At 40.1% G+C, this 16,954-nt stretch overlaps 1 protein-coding gene across 2 annotated transcripts in view; it reads left to right on the top strand.

Annotated features, from left to right (window-relative positions):
- Positions 1-7,187: 7,187 nt before the first annotated feature.
- nrp2b (neuropilin 2b) overlaps positions 7,188-16,954 on the top strand; it is a 69,229-nt gene continuing 59,462 nt past the window's right edge. Inside the window, exons 1-2 of one of the 2 annotated variants that reach the window (XM_079427540.1) lie at positions 7,188-7,946; positions 15,589-15,763. In XM_079427540.1, the coding sequence (XP_079283666.1) occupies positions 7,877-7,946; positions 15,589-15,763 (245 nt within the window). In that variant the 5' untranslated portion in view covers positions 7,188-7,876. The remainder of the gene's footprint in view (positions 7,947-15,588; positions 15,764-16,954) is intronic. The other variant, XM_079427541.1, reaches the window with a different exon arrangement.

Below are 16,954 nucleotides of genomic sequence, written 5' to 3'. Positions count from 1 at the left end.
GAGGAGATGAACGGGGGAATAGCCTGAAGACGTTCTTCACTGAGGACAATCGCCTATTTGTCCATCCTGCTGGACTGGCATATTTACTGTAAACAACTGAAAGACCTCAACACAGATGGGAATGTTAGTTCCAAGCATGTAATTAGAGAGAAACTCAATAGGAAAAAATTGTTTGAGAGCCAAACATCTCATTCATGCTGAGTTGTAGATAAGCAGTGCTATTGGAGACTTCACTGAGGACAGAGCAGAGTGAGAGGGAGGAGACCTCAGTATTTGATCAGTGCTCCTTTACATTCACTGGCCTCCATGCTTGCTTAGATCCCAATCACCTCCATTGGATTCCACAGACGGCCTTATCAGTGTTAGAAACCCTGACCTCTGACCCCCAGGCTTATCAGTGACCAGTGTTTGAGGTGAGGGGAGAAACCCATCAGCGATTGCACTTACCCCAGGCGTTTCAATTACAGCATTTGTGTGAATATGGGTTCCATTGCTCTGAAGTAACTGCAGTTGTGTAATTAAAGCTAAGATTAAGAAGTATACAGCAATGACCTAGAGAGGCACTTTGCCTGTTACTCCTGGTTATTTGACAGCTCATTCAGTCCCTTCCAAATAATTGCCTGCAGTTTTGTCATATATACGTGAGAGATGGGTGTATTCATGTATTATAAAATGAAATCCCAAATCAAAAAATGGAAATTGTGTTTACAGATTGGTTGCGGTTAATACCGTGTCCTAGAGGAGGAATGAGCTATTTTGAAGATAATTAGAGACGACTGAATATCATTTGTCATCGTGATTCATCAGGTTTAGATATTATTTTGTTATTTAATAAGGACGTGTCTTATTCCTCTTCTCCACAGTGATTTGACTGAAATTCAGCAGGCTGTTGGTTGAAACTGTGCTGAAATGAAGCCTTACCGCCGGATATATGCTTTCGATTCAGCATAAACGTACACGTTATCATTTAATTTGATGTCAATAGACTTTAATTCTCCTGTTTGTTCCCTGATCCTGCCCTTGGCAGACACCTGCCTCCTTATGGTCCAAAGGTGAACTGCACCAGATACTTCTGAAGACCCCAAAGTTGTGAGTTGTGAGTCTGATTTCCTGAATTCTGGTCAAAATAGCTGCGTTAATAACATTATTTTCTTTGATTTCTTGAACATTAGACGTTATATAAACATTACACCAATTAAATTCCGCCTCGTTTCCAGGTTACAGTATTTGCAAGGACCAACACACACCGCTCCTGCTCGTAAGTTGGTATTTCTTCAGGCTGGTTTAAATGAATGTGAGTGCATGGAGAGGCCTTGTGGGAGTTGGATGGCTTTGTGGATAATGAGAACTACAGTTTCCTCCACCACTATTCTTCTGTATGAACCCCAGGACATCGCTTCAACCTGCAGTGATAATCACGCCACAGCTGACACACAGCAGTAAATAGGGGAATAAAAGTCCGCTCCTGCAGACACCCGGACCTAAGATCTACAGCGTTCAGATTTAGGTTTACTGCACCCAGCGCGACTTCTGTACACAAACAGGCAGATCAGAGAGGATAGATGTGTGATTACTGGATGTCGATGTTTGTGTGTGGGCACTGGGTGAAACGGAGAAGCAGATATAACTCAAAGAGTTGTCTGAACATGGGGACATGCTGATGGGCTGTGTGTTTGTCCCCAGTAAATAGGCAAAGCCGAGCTACATTAGAGAGTCGCCCGTGCATATGTACTGCTGATATAATAATGTACTGTCCTTCTGTGCAGAGGTGAGTTTATTGAGGAAACCAGGGAGTGAGAATATCAGTGTGTCTGTAACCTAATGCAAGGTTGTGATTTAGCTTGTTTACTTTTAAATAATATGAATATGAAAGTCTTTATTATGTAATTGGCATGAGTGAATGTTAGTGATGAAACTGAAATAGAAAATACATTTTATGTAATTAAATTTGGATAACCAAGTCGTAGAAAAGTTCTCTGGCAGTGAGCTGCTTCTCTATATTTCAGCCTGAACAAAAGTTACATGTTGTCATTCTCGCAACATTTTTGGTCACAGTAAAATGCATCCATTGAAATGAGTGAACACTGCATTTGCTTTTCATCTTCCGTAAAAGTACTGGAAGCTTCTCTGTGTTGATGCTCATATCCAGTAAACAGATTTGACTCTGGTTCTACTTTAGGCCTGTGTATCAGCTGCTTGCCCCAGTGTTTCTCTTCCAGATTTGATGTGGGCAGAGCACTGGTGCCCGTTCCAGCTGTGGTACACTATTTAGCCCCAGGGCTTGCTTAGCAAGGGTAATTGGATCTGGGTGTTAATCTGTGCAATGCGTCTAGAGCAGTCCACTGTCCACTGACAGTGAAAAACTCATTCAGACATTTGACTGCTGCAGGAGTGTTTTGGCTGGCTTACCAAAGAGCTTTGTCAAACTTACAAGGGGTTCAGAATGAATCTGCAGAAATGCTGACTCGAACCAGACTGAAGTATCATGTAACTTTGGCACCTAAATTCCTTTTCTGGCTTCTTGTGTGTTTTTAGATTTATTTCAGGATTGTCGTCTTCATTTTTAAATGTCTTTTTGGTGCTACACCTACTGTACATACCTTTGCAAGTGATTGCATAATATTCTAAAGCTAGATCACTCGGTTCATCCAAACTTCAGTTTGGAGCTAAGACATGCCTGAATAGTAGCAAATCAGCATTTAGACATTTTGGTCCCATGCTGTGGAACTCTGTCCCTGATGATTTATGTTCAGTTGTGTCAGTTATTACTTTGAAAGCACACTTTCAGATATATTGTACAAGTCAGTAGCTTTACTTGATGGTTGCACCAATTGACAGTTGAGTGATTTTTGAGGATTAGCTTAATTCAGTTCTCTTCATTTATTTTTAAAAATATCACATTTTGGTTAATTATTTTTATGAATAGACATGCTTTGTTCACGTCATGTGGATTAACCTTAAGAAAACTTGTTTATTCATGACTTGATATTCTTGTGATTTTAATCATGACATAAGTTGTGTAAACATGCATGATTCAAGGTGCAAGAAAAATATTTTTGTGCTTTTTAGTTGACAGTTTTACATTTTAAAGCATTTCCTTAATTTTAATTGATGTTCTTGCGTATATGTAGAAATATCACGTATTTTTTATTAAATGTTTTTTTTTTTTTTTTTTTTTTTAAATGAAAAGGTGTTTTGTTCAGGTCAAGTGATAGGATGTTAATGCGTTAACGTGAGTAATCTAAAAAATTGGACGCGTTAATATTTTTTTTAATGCAAATTAATCGTTTGATAATGTTTAACCCCAACTTTTTGCTGTCATTGCAGCGCGGAAGGAAATCATTGCCTGCGTCCCAATGTGCAACGCTATCCATCCTAAATTCTATGTGATATTAGTAATTTTCAATACTATTTAGGGCAGATAGGGTGGATATATGCACATTGGGATGCAGGGATTGTGTGATTATAAGGCGCTGGGCTCGACAAAAGTGAAGTGAATGCAGAGAGAGAGAGAGATGTATACTCATATTTGATAAGGGTACAGTGAACTAGTGTTGCTAGGGTCGCGGTTTTCCCACACAAATGGGATATTTTGAAAATACAGTCACGGGAAAAATGACAGAGCCATGGGTTGCGTTTTTTTGGGCTACTTTTATAATATACCGCGGCCGCCCAAAGTGTATATATACACATGTGATCACAAGTTATTACAAACACTCGATGGTGGTTTAAAGTGAGTTCTGAGTAAAAGTGTACTATTAATCTAAAAAATTTTCTTATGTTGCATGATGCTAATGTTAGCTCTAATGCACCTGCAGAAAAGGTCCAATTCTTCTTCATAATGCATTTTGTCATAATACTTCATGTAAGGTCGCAAGAAAATGTTTTGTTGTATTTATTTAGAAATACTTTTGATAATAGTTGGGTTAATGTGTTCTGGGATTGAAGCGATGTGGCTTGGTAAACGTTTTATTGCCAGTATAAAGGCTGATAAAGGCTGAATTAAAACAAAAGAATAATAAGGATTATGTCTCATACCTGGCAGAGATGTGAAAGGTTATATGTTTCATTAAACTAGTCTGTCGTGCATTCCTTTATTTCAACACATTTACAGGTAAATCCTAGTATTTTAAATTAGCAATTAATCGCGATTAATCACAGTCCAGAACTGTGATTAATGCGATTAAATTTTTTTAATCGATTGACAGCACTAATATATATATATATATATATATATATATATATATAATATTCATGGTATTTCAAGTATTTTAGTATGCTTTACTTTGTTTGCACCACTTGACAGTTTTGTGTTTTAGAGCATTTCCTCTCTATCCTTATTTTTTAAAATATCACATTTTCTTAAGGTCAAGTGGAGCAAAAAACTTCTTGACAATCATGACTTGATATTCCAGTGATTATATCATGGATAAAGTTGTGTAAAGTTCCATGATTCATGGTGCAAAATTGTTTTCATGTTTTTTACTTGATGGTTACACCAACTGACAGTTTGGTATATTATTATTTTTATTTTTTGTGAACATAAATATACATATATTTGTCTTCAGGAACTTTCTTCTTGAACGTTCTTCGTTCCAGACATAAACAGTGGTAGCTGTAAACAAGCAGATGTGTCAACATTGGCGTCTTTTTGGCTCAAGCAGGACTTAAGCTCAAATGGCGTAAGAAGATGAAGTAGAGCCACTGCTGGGACCGTGGCAGGGACTTTCCTCCCTGTATGGCTGACAGGAACCTCAGAGCTCACACACACACACACACACACTCAACACTTCCCCCATGAGGCTGAGAGTGTGGATAGCCCCACCATCATGCACAGAGGCTCCACTGTTCTACTGAGATCTCCTCATGCTCTGCCTGGCATTAGCCAATAAGATGGATGATCACAGGTCTGCTGTGGGTCGAGGTGTGTGTGGACAGCACAAGCCAGGCCTGTCAACACTTCAAAGGGAAGCTGTTATTCCACCCTGATCCAAGACCAGCTCTCACTATACCCAAACTCTGACCTCATCCGTGATAGGTGACACCACAGGACTGGTCTGAAGACAGTGTAAAAGAGCAACCTTTATCAAGTATTACTGTTGACAGGCCCAAGCCCCCAGTTCAAATAGTGCAGTGGTCTCAAGAGCTGAGAGACGGAGTCAGTACTCTCTGAGAGATAAGAGCAAGGCGGCCTGTCATTGAGATCTTGTCAAGTGATCTATGGAACTTCTCATTGAGTGGTTGGTGATGATGAAAAGAAGCCCAGTGAAAACAATCATGTTGTCTGCACTTCCTGTTTCCTTCATGAGAGAATAGGATTCTCAGAATTAGCAGCTCAATCATGGCACAACACGTGACTAATCATCTGACTTCAATAAGACATGACCTGAAACTGACAAGGAATCAAATGCTAAGAAAAACTTTCCCGTGCTTCCCCAGCTGCCTGCTGTCACAGTGTCGAGCGTGTGCAGAGCGTCTGCAAGATGGTTGAAGAAAGAGGAGTTTATTTCAGGATCTGCAGGGTAATGCTGTGTCATTAAAGCCACTGTAGTTAGTGGCGGATTGGGGCCCTCATTGGCCCTGTATTGGGTGGATCTGAAGAGATCTGTGCACAAGAGCATATCTGAGAGTTTGGGTTCCTCGCATGGATGTCAAAGCTTTGATGTGCACAGAGTGGTTGGTGAGGTCTACTCGAGCAGTTCTTTCAAAACCCTAAACTCTTGCTGTACCTTAGTGTCTAATTTCTGTCTTCATAAGTTCTTTTTTTAAGTGCAGGGGGCCTGAATTAAAGGACTGTGGGTGGGCAGAGCCAGAGGAACATTGCTCTTCCCAAGTTCTGCTTTCGCTTCTCCTTTTCTCAGTGTCCCATACATCCTACCAGAAACAGAAGCAGAAGCACAGCAGAAGCTTGTTGTTCTTGTTTTAACTGAGTATGTATGTGTGTGATTTTTCAACAGTGCATCAGTCACAAGGAAAGAAAAACATATGCTTTTAGTTTCTGTCAAACATCTGTCGTCATGGAACGTTTACCATTGAATTGTTCAGTTTCTTGTATTTTTCCTCAAAGTTTGACCCCTATGCCCTTGTTGATCTTTCTTTGGCTTGCTGTCAAAAACATTTGCATTAATTCAACCTCAGCCACGCATTACTATGCACATTTCCTTACCTAATGCATGGCTCAACTCAGCATTTTTACTTTTCTGTCTAAAGTCAACTGGAGGACATCAAAACTGTTACATTTCTAACATCAATCACGTATCAACCTGTCGAACATAATGGCAGCTTATACATAATTATCATAATTACGACAGTTTCCTTCTGTTGCTCCCTTATGTTATTGCTAAATCTTGGTCAATGACTTGACACTTTTTTTTTTTTTTTTTCCAGATCTATTTTAGACCTGTTCTATGATTAACATGTTTTCAGTTTCTGAATTACATCATTTTGATATTTTGTGGGATTTTGTATGATCATTTAAAAAGTGTCTAGTTGGTATAACTGTGCAGAGAAAAATCTAAAATAATATTTCATTATTTATTCTTCTTTTTTTTTTTTAAACATTATTAATATTTTTTCATCAAAATCAGTGTGATGTAACCAACATGCAGGAACCCATTTTATTATGTAACCATCACTTACTTGGACTTTTTTATGAAAAAGTGTATTTTGTTAATGTCAAATGGAGTAACCACTCTAAAAATGTCTTTATGTACATAACATTTTTTAATAATTTTCTAAAATGTAAAATAAATTTGTTAAAAATAATAATAATAATGATTAACTTGCATGCTCTCAAATGTACTCAGGAGGAATGTAGTTCAGTACTTTTTTTTTTTTTTTTACATGATGGTTACACCACTTGACTTTTTTTTTGAGTAATTATTTTTTTGTTGGAAATAATATATAAATATTTTTTTCCAAATTACATAAAACCAAAACGAATACAAATATTGCTTTTCCAAGAACCTATCACATATGTTGTAAATTTAAGAGATTTAATAATTTTGGACATCATTATTTGTCAGTGACCCATTGTTAGCAGCTTAAGTCGTCTACCACCTTAAAGAAACTCTCCAAACCAGCCTGTGGTTTCGCACAGCCAAGAGCGTTTGACGAGCCCGTGTGGCTGTGGGCGCGTGTGTTTCTCTCGCTCGCCTTTTTATAGCGTAACTGCGGGACTAGTGGCTGGTCTTTAATCAGAGACTGGAGAGGCGGGCCGAGGTGCTGACTGTAATGCGATAGCTGCGCCCGTCCTTAATGCTATTACATCCACATGCTGCTGCCGCGCAAGACTCAGCGCTCAAACGCAGAGACGCGCAGTGCCAAAGAGACAGCGCACGGAGTATCTCTATCACAAGACTTCAGTTACGGACCCTCTGCACTGAAGACCTTATCCGAGCTGCCCTTTTCTGACAGTTTTCCACCGTGAACAGTGTTTTCCACTCGAGCGTTTGGTGCTGGATTCTGTGGGGACGAGACCGGGAAACCCTTCATGTCAGTTTGATTTGAAGGCGAGAGAAGGCGCAGCTCACCTCACTCACTCACACGCTGCTATAGCTCGAGGAAATCAAGCCAAAATATGTTTTCGGTCTGAACTCTGGCTTTTAAAGAGAAAGTTGTTTAGTTTTAATCAGCCGTTTTATTTCGTTGTCGTTGCTTTTGTTTAGGATATAACTGGAGATGTTAAACAGCCAAGTCTGGGTTGAATTTACGCATCCAGCATTTTGAAGCACATCGAGAAAGCAGGCAGAAGAAATTGTTATCAGACTCAAGACACAAGTGGATACATCATCAGTGGACAAGAACATTGTCAAAGAACATCACAAGAACTTCAGCATTTCTCCTACACGCACTGGGTGAACATCACCCAGAAAAGATGGATTTATTCACAAAGCTCTGTGGATCTTTACTTGTCTTGTGTGCGGCATTAGTTTATGGAGAGGAGGGTAAGTTTTTGTTGTTTTGCTGTTTGTTTGTATCTGAATCAGTTAAGGTTTCCATTTAACCTGTATGCTATGTGTTATTGCAAAAGGAACTGCGACCACACTACTGATATTTTAGTTTCTATGCCATTTTAGGTATTTGTTTTGAATTCTGCTTAGGTTTGTTTTCGGTACCTTACAAGTGACAGACAAAACGGCAAATATGCCATATTCAATAGCCTACTTCCTAAAAAAATAATAATGATCTCCAAAAAAAAAGCGAAAAAAGAGGGGGGAACCCATAAAATAAGAAAACAAAACCAAAACGACAACGACAACACTAAGATGATGAGCCTCTCAGAAGATTTCAATAGGTTTTAGTGTGATGGGTGAAAGCTCACCGCGTGCGCTGGCAGTCTCCTGCCCGCTGGAGGTGACGCGCGCTCGGCATGAGCTCCGACAGACGCCGCGCTTCATTCTGGGCTCCACTGCACGTTTTCACAACACTATTTTGTGTTTGTTTATCTAATTAGCTGTGTAATACAGTTCATTGTTTTTTAGGATTCCGGGTATTTTGCTCTCAAACGCACAGATGAACTCTAGAGTAAATTACGCAGCAGATTCTCTTCATGCCACGAACGGGATACTAAATTAATCCGCCTATCACTTAACCCTTAAACATGCAATATATGTATTTTTGACCTACAAAGTCGTAACTCATCATTTACAGTGTTTTTCTAGTCATAGTGTTCTCATGTCATGGTTACTTAGTCTTGATGACTGTATTTGTGCAGCCGCGGGCACATGAAGCACCTCCAGCGACTCTCGTGGAGAATATCAGCGGAAAGAATGTAGCCTATAGAATGTATATAGTCTATTTGCCTATAGGCGATATATTGCATAATCTACGTATGTTTGCACACATTTATATATACACAACTAGATTTTGTATTTTTCATATTTTAATAACCTTTATTTGACATTTGTACACTCCTCGCCGGTGTTTCTCGATATGAAAGACAGGTTTTGCATTCAAACTAGATCTTTAGCAAGTTTTATTAACCTGCCTGACTGATAAAACTCACTTCAACTACTGCTACATTGAGATATTTATAAGGTAAATCCTTAAAAAAACTCATGAAACCGTAACATATTTTCGCAAAATCAGTCATGAATAATTATTACATTTGTAACCTCGAAATTTGGGCTTTATAAATGAATAAACAAACGTTAAAAATATCTCTGATGATAGAGTCGATGTGGTATAGTGCTTGTATCTGTCTCGGGTGAGAACTAATGCCAAACGGGTTGAAGGGGATTTTTACTGCTGTAGTCTACACGTTTTGCGTCTAATATTACGTATCACGCGATCATTCTGTCTCAAATATTTATATATTTCTCTCTCTCTTTTGTAACTATTTTTGCATGTTTTTATACTCAGTTACTGTAAATATAACAATATACAACTGCCTCACAAAATAGACACTTTTTCATTAGTGTAACTAAGTAGGCCTATATATGTAAATAATAACACTACAATATAAATTGAGTAATTTTTCTGTTAACCACATGAGTAATCTACTTGGAGGATTAGTTCACTCAAAAATAAATATTGTGTCATAATTTACTCATGTTGATTTAAACTGCCCTCTGTGGAACACAAAAGGAGATGTTAGGTAGAACAGTTGGGACTGACAGTCTCAGTCACCATTCGCTTTTAATGCATCTTTATTCCATACAATGAAAGTGAATGGAGACTGCTGAAATGTCCTTTTGTGTTTCATGGAAGAAAGTCATTAGGGTGACTAAATTATGTGAACTATCCCTTTTAAGTTTTTGTTAGGTCTCTTTTCACTCTTTGAAAAAAATTTCTCCAGTAAAGTTCTTTTGGACTAGCATTAGCTTTATTTTCCAACCAAATGTCGACGGCAGTGCTGCCAGACCCAACAGATCTGTGTTGGGATCTGCACCTGATCCAAGAGAGAGCTCTCCACAGGGGTCCTTCTAAAAGCCCAGCTATCTTTCCAACACAACAACAGTGCCTTAATTAGTCCTGTTAAGCTTCAGACGGTCTGAATCAGATGGATGAATGGTTTTGAGAGAGGGAGAATGGCTTAACCATCTACTGCTGGGACAGGAAGCCCTGCTGAAGTGAGCTGGAGTTAGCAGCTGATGAAGCACACGCTAAAAGATAGGGGGGCTCAAGCCTCTTATTCTAGTGCGGACAGAATGTAATAAGGCAGAACTCTAAGTGTTTCATCACTGCGATTAAATATCAGCTATTCATCAGCAGACGTTCACTGAGTGAAAATGAGAAACCTTATTGACTTCCGCCAGTCAGCTGCTGATATTTTCCAGCTGCTCTCCCGTGGTGGCGGTTATGGCTGCTGAGCAGATGAGCCGTGTGTGGTGATAGCATGTGGATGCGTGTGAATCTACATGTTTGAGCCTGAAAGACAGCATGTCCGGATGCTCTTCCATATTTTCCCAGTGTACCTACTGGTACGAGCGCAAAGAGCATGTTGTTGGCAAAGCCTTGGCCACCTGCACCTGGAGGCAACGCTGCGATTGATTACATGCTTATGCAGCTGTGCAGATACACCTGACCACCTGCAGATCCCCAACACGCTCCAGAGAAACTGCAGCTACTGGAGCAAACTCAATGGGTAGCCGCTTTGAAATCGCAGTTTAGCACACATCAGTATCCCGATAGAGACCGCCGTGTGTCGTGCCGAATTTCGGAGGGAATATGAGAGCCATTCTCTCCTGGTGCTGGTTGTTTTCCGTGGCGTATGGAGTGAATGGGATCTCTTTAAAGTTTCATCGGATCCCTGCTAAGCCCATTTGTCATGTTCGTTTTCTGCTGTTCAGTGGCCCCGAGCTTATTTCATTTTCCATGCGCACATCTTTGGTTTTATAGGCGATTGGTTCAGAGTTTCACTTTTGAGTTGTTCATCCAGCTCTTAATGCGAGTCACCTGCTCTTAGTCTGTTAGAGCTTCACTTTCTGAGTGTGTGTGTGTGTAGCCTTAGGTTTCGTTCAGCAGCACCTCCTCTGAGCCCTTTATACTGTTGATGCTGATGAAAGGCAGATGTGGACTTCTGGCAACTTTTTTGTGTGTGTTTGAGGTACTCTGTGTTCCTCTGTTCTAACACTGAGCTTGATACCAATTTCACAGATGAGACCAGGGTGATGCATTTCATGTCTAATCTCTTCAGATTACATACATCTCAGTGCCTTCTGCAGAATAAGGAGCCATGAATAATATTTCATGTGCAAAAAAGGTCCATAGGCTATTGTCAATAATGTAGTTATATGCGAAGCACAGCTCACATAGAAGTCACTTTCAAACCAAGCAGCTTTCTGTTGGTGGTTGAATTCCTGTGACCAATGTGAATATGAGCAAAGCTGCCCTCATGCGAAACTCCCAATCGCATTGGATTGACCTGATTTGCCCTCAAAATTCCGCAGACTGAAAGTAAATGCTACCTGTAAAGTTTGATCAGCAGTCCACAAACCACAAAGTTTAAGCAGAAACAAATGCTTCAGTTTGAGTGATGGGACGAATTAGCTTCACATAAGATTTTGCAATTTAGAATCAGTTTGAACTGATAGACACAACAACGACCATTATGTAAATCACTGCAGTTTGTTGTCATGTCTGCTCACTGCACTGTTTTTTTCTCTTTTCTGTCTCGTGTAATGGGTAATATTAGCACTCCCTCAGCAGAAAATGGGCCTGTAAATCAACTTAAAGAAGGTCAGATATTTGTATTCGTGCCAGCAAATGCACCGGCACTCGTTCACTCACTCTCGTGTGGCAGGCGCTGGAAAAGTGCTGAAACAGTGCTATTGGGATGAAATTCAAAACAAGCAAGAAACCCATAAATAATGCAGCTCCATTCTCGTTCCCCCACCCACCTGTTCAGCACCGTTTACAGTTACTTATGGCCCTAAAGCGAGGGGGCCGGCGGCAGGCCTACCCACCGGCAGCATCCTCAATCCTGCAGGAAGCGAGGCGGGGAGAGACGTCTCGTATGTGAAGAGAGCAGAGGAGCGGGGTTGTGTGAATTGACTAAGTACAGACACCGGAAACTCTGACAGGATGAGATCTGTGGCTGTTGTTGTGTGTACTCAGCAGAATACGGTTGTGTCGAATAGTGAGTGTTGTGTACCGAGTCTTATGCTTCAATTTCCAGGAGCATGCAGTAATTTTTTGTTTGTTGCACTGGCTGGTCTTAGACTTACACTGACACCTAGTGGTGTGGATGTAGAATTTGTGCAGATGTTTTTAGTTAATGTTGGCATTTTAAAAATTGGTTCTGTCAGGATTTGATTTTGTGAATCGAAGGAGCTCTATTAGTAGATTCAGTTTCTATTGAACAGTGTGATGTCTTTTTTTTTTTTTTTTTTTGGTGTGCCAGCACTTTGAGCACAACTTTGGACAATTGATCATTTACAGATTCAATTACTATAGGTAATTTTACAGTTGCACACTGTAATTTGTTTTGTTGCGCTGGCTCATAAGGCAGTTGCGTGGGACTTTTACTGACAGCTAGTGGTGTGGATGTAGAATTTGCACATTGTTTATGCCATTTTATAAATGCACTTTTCCGACTTTATTCACTTTTCTTGTTTTTTTTATATAAATGTTTAATTATCAGGGGTTACACTGTGGTCATGTGATGGCTCAAAATGTCTGTCCCCATAAGGCGATCTGTTCCATGTAAAATTAAAAAAGCTATTATTAGCTTTTATTATTAGTCTTATGCGAGGGGACATGTTTTAAACACAAGAACTGTTCATTTCTTTATGCTTTCTGAATTCTTTTTAGCAGTGCACCTTTAAAAATTTCAGTGAAACAAAATTGTGTTTTATGTTTTCAGCGTAAATAACGTTTCCATTCCCCAACACATAACTTTCGTCTGTTCTTGGTGCAAATCATACACAAGAACGGCAAACACAGCCAAAGTCACACACACGTGCACACACACACTGTTGACTCTGGCCCATTCGCCAGGGCTGCGTACTGCTGTGATAGCATGTTGGCAGAGACTGTAGATGGATAGACTCCTTTAGCAGTACAGACATAATAATTCATGAGGCCACCAAACACAGCAACACAACACTACTGCAGAATCTGTCGCTCTCTCTGCTTGGAGAGGAAATGAATCTCTGCACTGTCAGACCGGTTCTGTTGAGACCCAGAGCTTAGGGAGGAAGAACACCTCCTAATGAGACCCGTCAGCCTGTCGACCCTCCTTTCTGCATGCACACGCATACACAAACGAATCGACCCGGAACATATGAGAAAGTGATGATGCTGGGATTGTTCAGATGCAGCCTACAGGAGTGTGTTTAGTGCAAAACTACATGTTTCCTAATTCAACTAGTCAGTGGGTTGCCTGAACAACTAGTCAGAATGTTTCGGGTTGATGAGATGCGTTTACATAAAGACGCGCTTTTGTGTTGGAAAACAGCAGAATGGAGCACAACAGACTGGAACAGGACACAGGGGTCTCAAGATGCATTTCTAAAACTTGGGCTATTTTTAACTTGACATGCTGTCTTAAATATGCAGTGCTAGTGATGGGACACTCAGAAACAGCATGAGATCCGACGCAACCGACAAAGACGGCCACCTGCATGTGTGTGTCTGTAGCAATGGTGCTTTAGAATGAAAGAATTGAAAGACTTTTGTGAGATGGTTTTTCCATGCGAACCTTTTGACAACTAAAGCACAGCAAAAATCGAAAACTATAATATATATATGTATATATATATATATTTATTTAAATATATATATATATATATATATATACTATTTTTCTTTTTTATTTTAAAAATAAATGTAATTATAAATATTTTACTATTTAAAAAAAAAAGAAGTCTAGATAAACTAATCTGTTAGACATCTAGTTTAGTCCACCACGGTGACCAATTTCTAATATAAAACATTGCACATGCAAAACAATGATTAAATTCAGTTGTTGTTTGGCTATTTAGTACTAAGTTTGTCATTTGAGACAAGATGCGTTATTTTTTCATGTTTGGTGGTACATGAAAACTTTATTATTTCTTGAAGATTTGTTTACTGTTGCAAGCTACAAATAAATGAGGGGCAGCTGGGTTTTAAATCCAGTTCAGCACTGTACACACTGCTCTTGCCATCATTGCTCATTAAGACGCATTTTGCCTGGTTTAGTCGCAGTATCCGTTGAATGCAGTTTAAATCTGGAAGGTATGAAGAGTTCGCATCCTACCACATCAATCTTGTTTTCCGACGGTGATAAAGTCGGTGACTGTGTGTGAGAGATCAAGTGTGCAATACAGATGAGTTGTAATTGTTCACAGAAAGCGCCGTGGAAACCAGCCACAGACCTCAAACTGTCAATCAAAGCCCTCACTTCCTCAGAACTCCTTCCCAGCGTCCCCACTGGGCCACTATGTGTGACGCTAGAACATCAGCTCCGTGCATGTTGGTTGCAGTGTATTTGTTGTGAATTTCAAGTAAAAAAAAACATCCTTGCTGGGCCACTGCTGGTGTACGATGAGCAGGACCACACGGAATCCACCACCACAGAATTCCACAGATTCCCATAGAATTGGAACGCCTGTGATCTGCACATTTGGATTGCAATTCTTTCAACTGGCGTTTCATTGTAGTGGAAGTATAATTTTTAAAGGAACAGCTCACCCTGAAATTATGATGTTTACTCAACCTCATGTCATTTCAAACCTTTCTGACTTCTGCAGAACCCAAAGAAGACATTCTGAAGAATGTTTCAAATGCTTTTGTCCATAAAATATGTCTAAAAGATCATTGAACCCCACTGACTTTCTTTGCATCCACAAGAAAAGCTCAAGAAACATTCTTCAAAATATCTTCTCCAGGCAATTTCCTGAAGCCATCTTGAATCATTCAGCGCCACCACGCTTTAAAACATTTATACGCCGCCTCTCCTCGAACATGTGAGTTCAGTAGCGCTCTAGCAGAGGTTAAACAGCTGTGCCTCAATACTATGATCAGAGCAATAATGAATGAGAGCCATATCAATTATTTGAGCTGTGGGAGCCGAGGGCTTGCTCGGGAAGAGAATGGTAAACACAGGCAGGGGAGAGAGAGAGAATGAGCGCACTATCTATGCGCTTTCCACGCAGAAAGGCATCTTTGTGACTGATCACAGCATTGGGTTGATCTTTGACCTCAAGCAGACACACTTCCTGTCACTGAATAGCTTGTCATGTGTGATAGAGTGGTTTTATTCTGAAGATACTGTTGAAGATTGTGTCCTAATGTTTGCAGATTGCTTGTCAGTGATATAGTTGTATACCAGATGACAGCTGGGACAAGCGCGTTTGACACTGGACACAGCAGATTCTTTGATTTCCCAGTCTGTGTTGATTTGTATTAAACGCCGCGGCACAGAACAAAAGCTTAAGTCATGACTGCTTCACTTATTGACTAGCAGAGGTCAGCTATTTCCTTTCACTCAATTAGAACCATTTGTGTTGTATTGATTCATGTGTACTGAATCACTTCAAACAGCTGAAAAATAGCCATCAAGTAGCATCTAAATTAATATAAATACACTATGTTATACACGTTTCACAGTGCACTTCATTTGAGTGAAGCTGAATCATATTTCACCTCTCGTCTCCGCAGAGCCATGTGGTGGGCATTTGGACGCCAGTGACGCAGGATACATCACCACACCCGGTTACCCGCTGGAGTACCCTCCCCACCAGAACTGTCGATGGGTGATCACAGCGCCCGAACCATCCCAGCGTATCGTCCTAAACTTCAACCCGCACTTTGAGCTGGAGAAACTGGACTGCAGGTGAGTTCAAAGGTTCTGAGGCTTTATGTAGCTGATGATTAATTAACAATGTATTTATAACCATAACCAATTCATAAATGGGAGTATGCCAAATCTGACAAGTCTGTATTTTATAAAGCCAAGAGGCGACAAGGCAATCTTGTTTACTTTCTTTTATATAATAAGTGGTATTTTATTAATTATTCTGCTTAATATGCTGCCTTTAAAAAATGAGTTGATTAGGAAAGACTGCTGATGTTTCTTGCCTAGTGATTATTGGAGCCTTCCTGTTATACCCTGCTGAGCCTGGCTCTAGTCGACATTACACACACTTTAATTAAATATCCTGTAAAAAAAGCTTCGACACACATTTCATGGAAATGTGCAGGCTTGAGCCCTCTGCATGTGTTTCACCGGCAGCTGTTCCAACTCCTCCCTCTGTTGGACAGCAGCAGAAATGCATGGGGTCAGGATTGGAGTTTCACTGTATTTTCACAGTTTGGGTGGATTTGTTTTAAAGTGTGATTCGCAAAGTGGGAGAAATTCGATGGGAAATTAGCAATCGCTAGTGAAGACTTTGACATTCATGAGTCATGTTTTACAAACCCTTCTCGGCAGAGCCACAAAGCCTGTCACAACCTGCCACTTCCAGCTCTCTCACTCTACTCACTGAATATTGCCCTTTGTCCTTTTGGCATTTATTAACATTCTGGATCTATTAATTATACATAGAAGTGTTTTTAAAGAGAGATTTATGGGATGGCTTTTGACATTCCTTTGTTGAAATTGGAGCATTAATTTTTCAGAAGCTTTTGTTGAAAGTGTCTTCACTGAGCACTTCTAGTGAGCACAGCAACAGAGAGAGAGAGAGATCAAAAGACGGAGACAGGAAAGTCTGATATGTGTTTCATTCCAGCACTTTGCTTACCCCTTAGCGGTTTGTGCTCCGGATAGTACTGTTGTTATTTTCGTCTCTCGTTCTCCCTCCACCCTTGGCTTGATTGACAGAAGATGCGGCACGTTCCATTACATCACACATCCTTTTCCGTGCTTTCGTCCCGCGGGGGATTTCTTTACGTGTCCATTAGTAAACAGAACTCCATATTGAATCAGACACATTGCTACATTTGGAAAAGAGGAAAGTGGACAGTTTCCCAGTAGTTCTCAGGTTAACACAACCAGTTCTAAAACTTAAAACAGATGTTTTTTTGT

This window comes from Barbus barbus (assembly GCF_936440315.1).
Source record: "Barbus barbus genome assembly, chromosome: 10".
Classification (NCBI taxonomy): domain Eukaryota; kingdom Metazoa; phylum Chordata; class Actinopteri; order Cypriniformes; family Cyprinidae; genus Barbus; species Barbus barbus.
The sequence above is the reverse complement of the archived record's forward strand: the minus strand, read 5'-3'. Positions and strand labels throughout refer to the sequence as shown.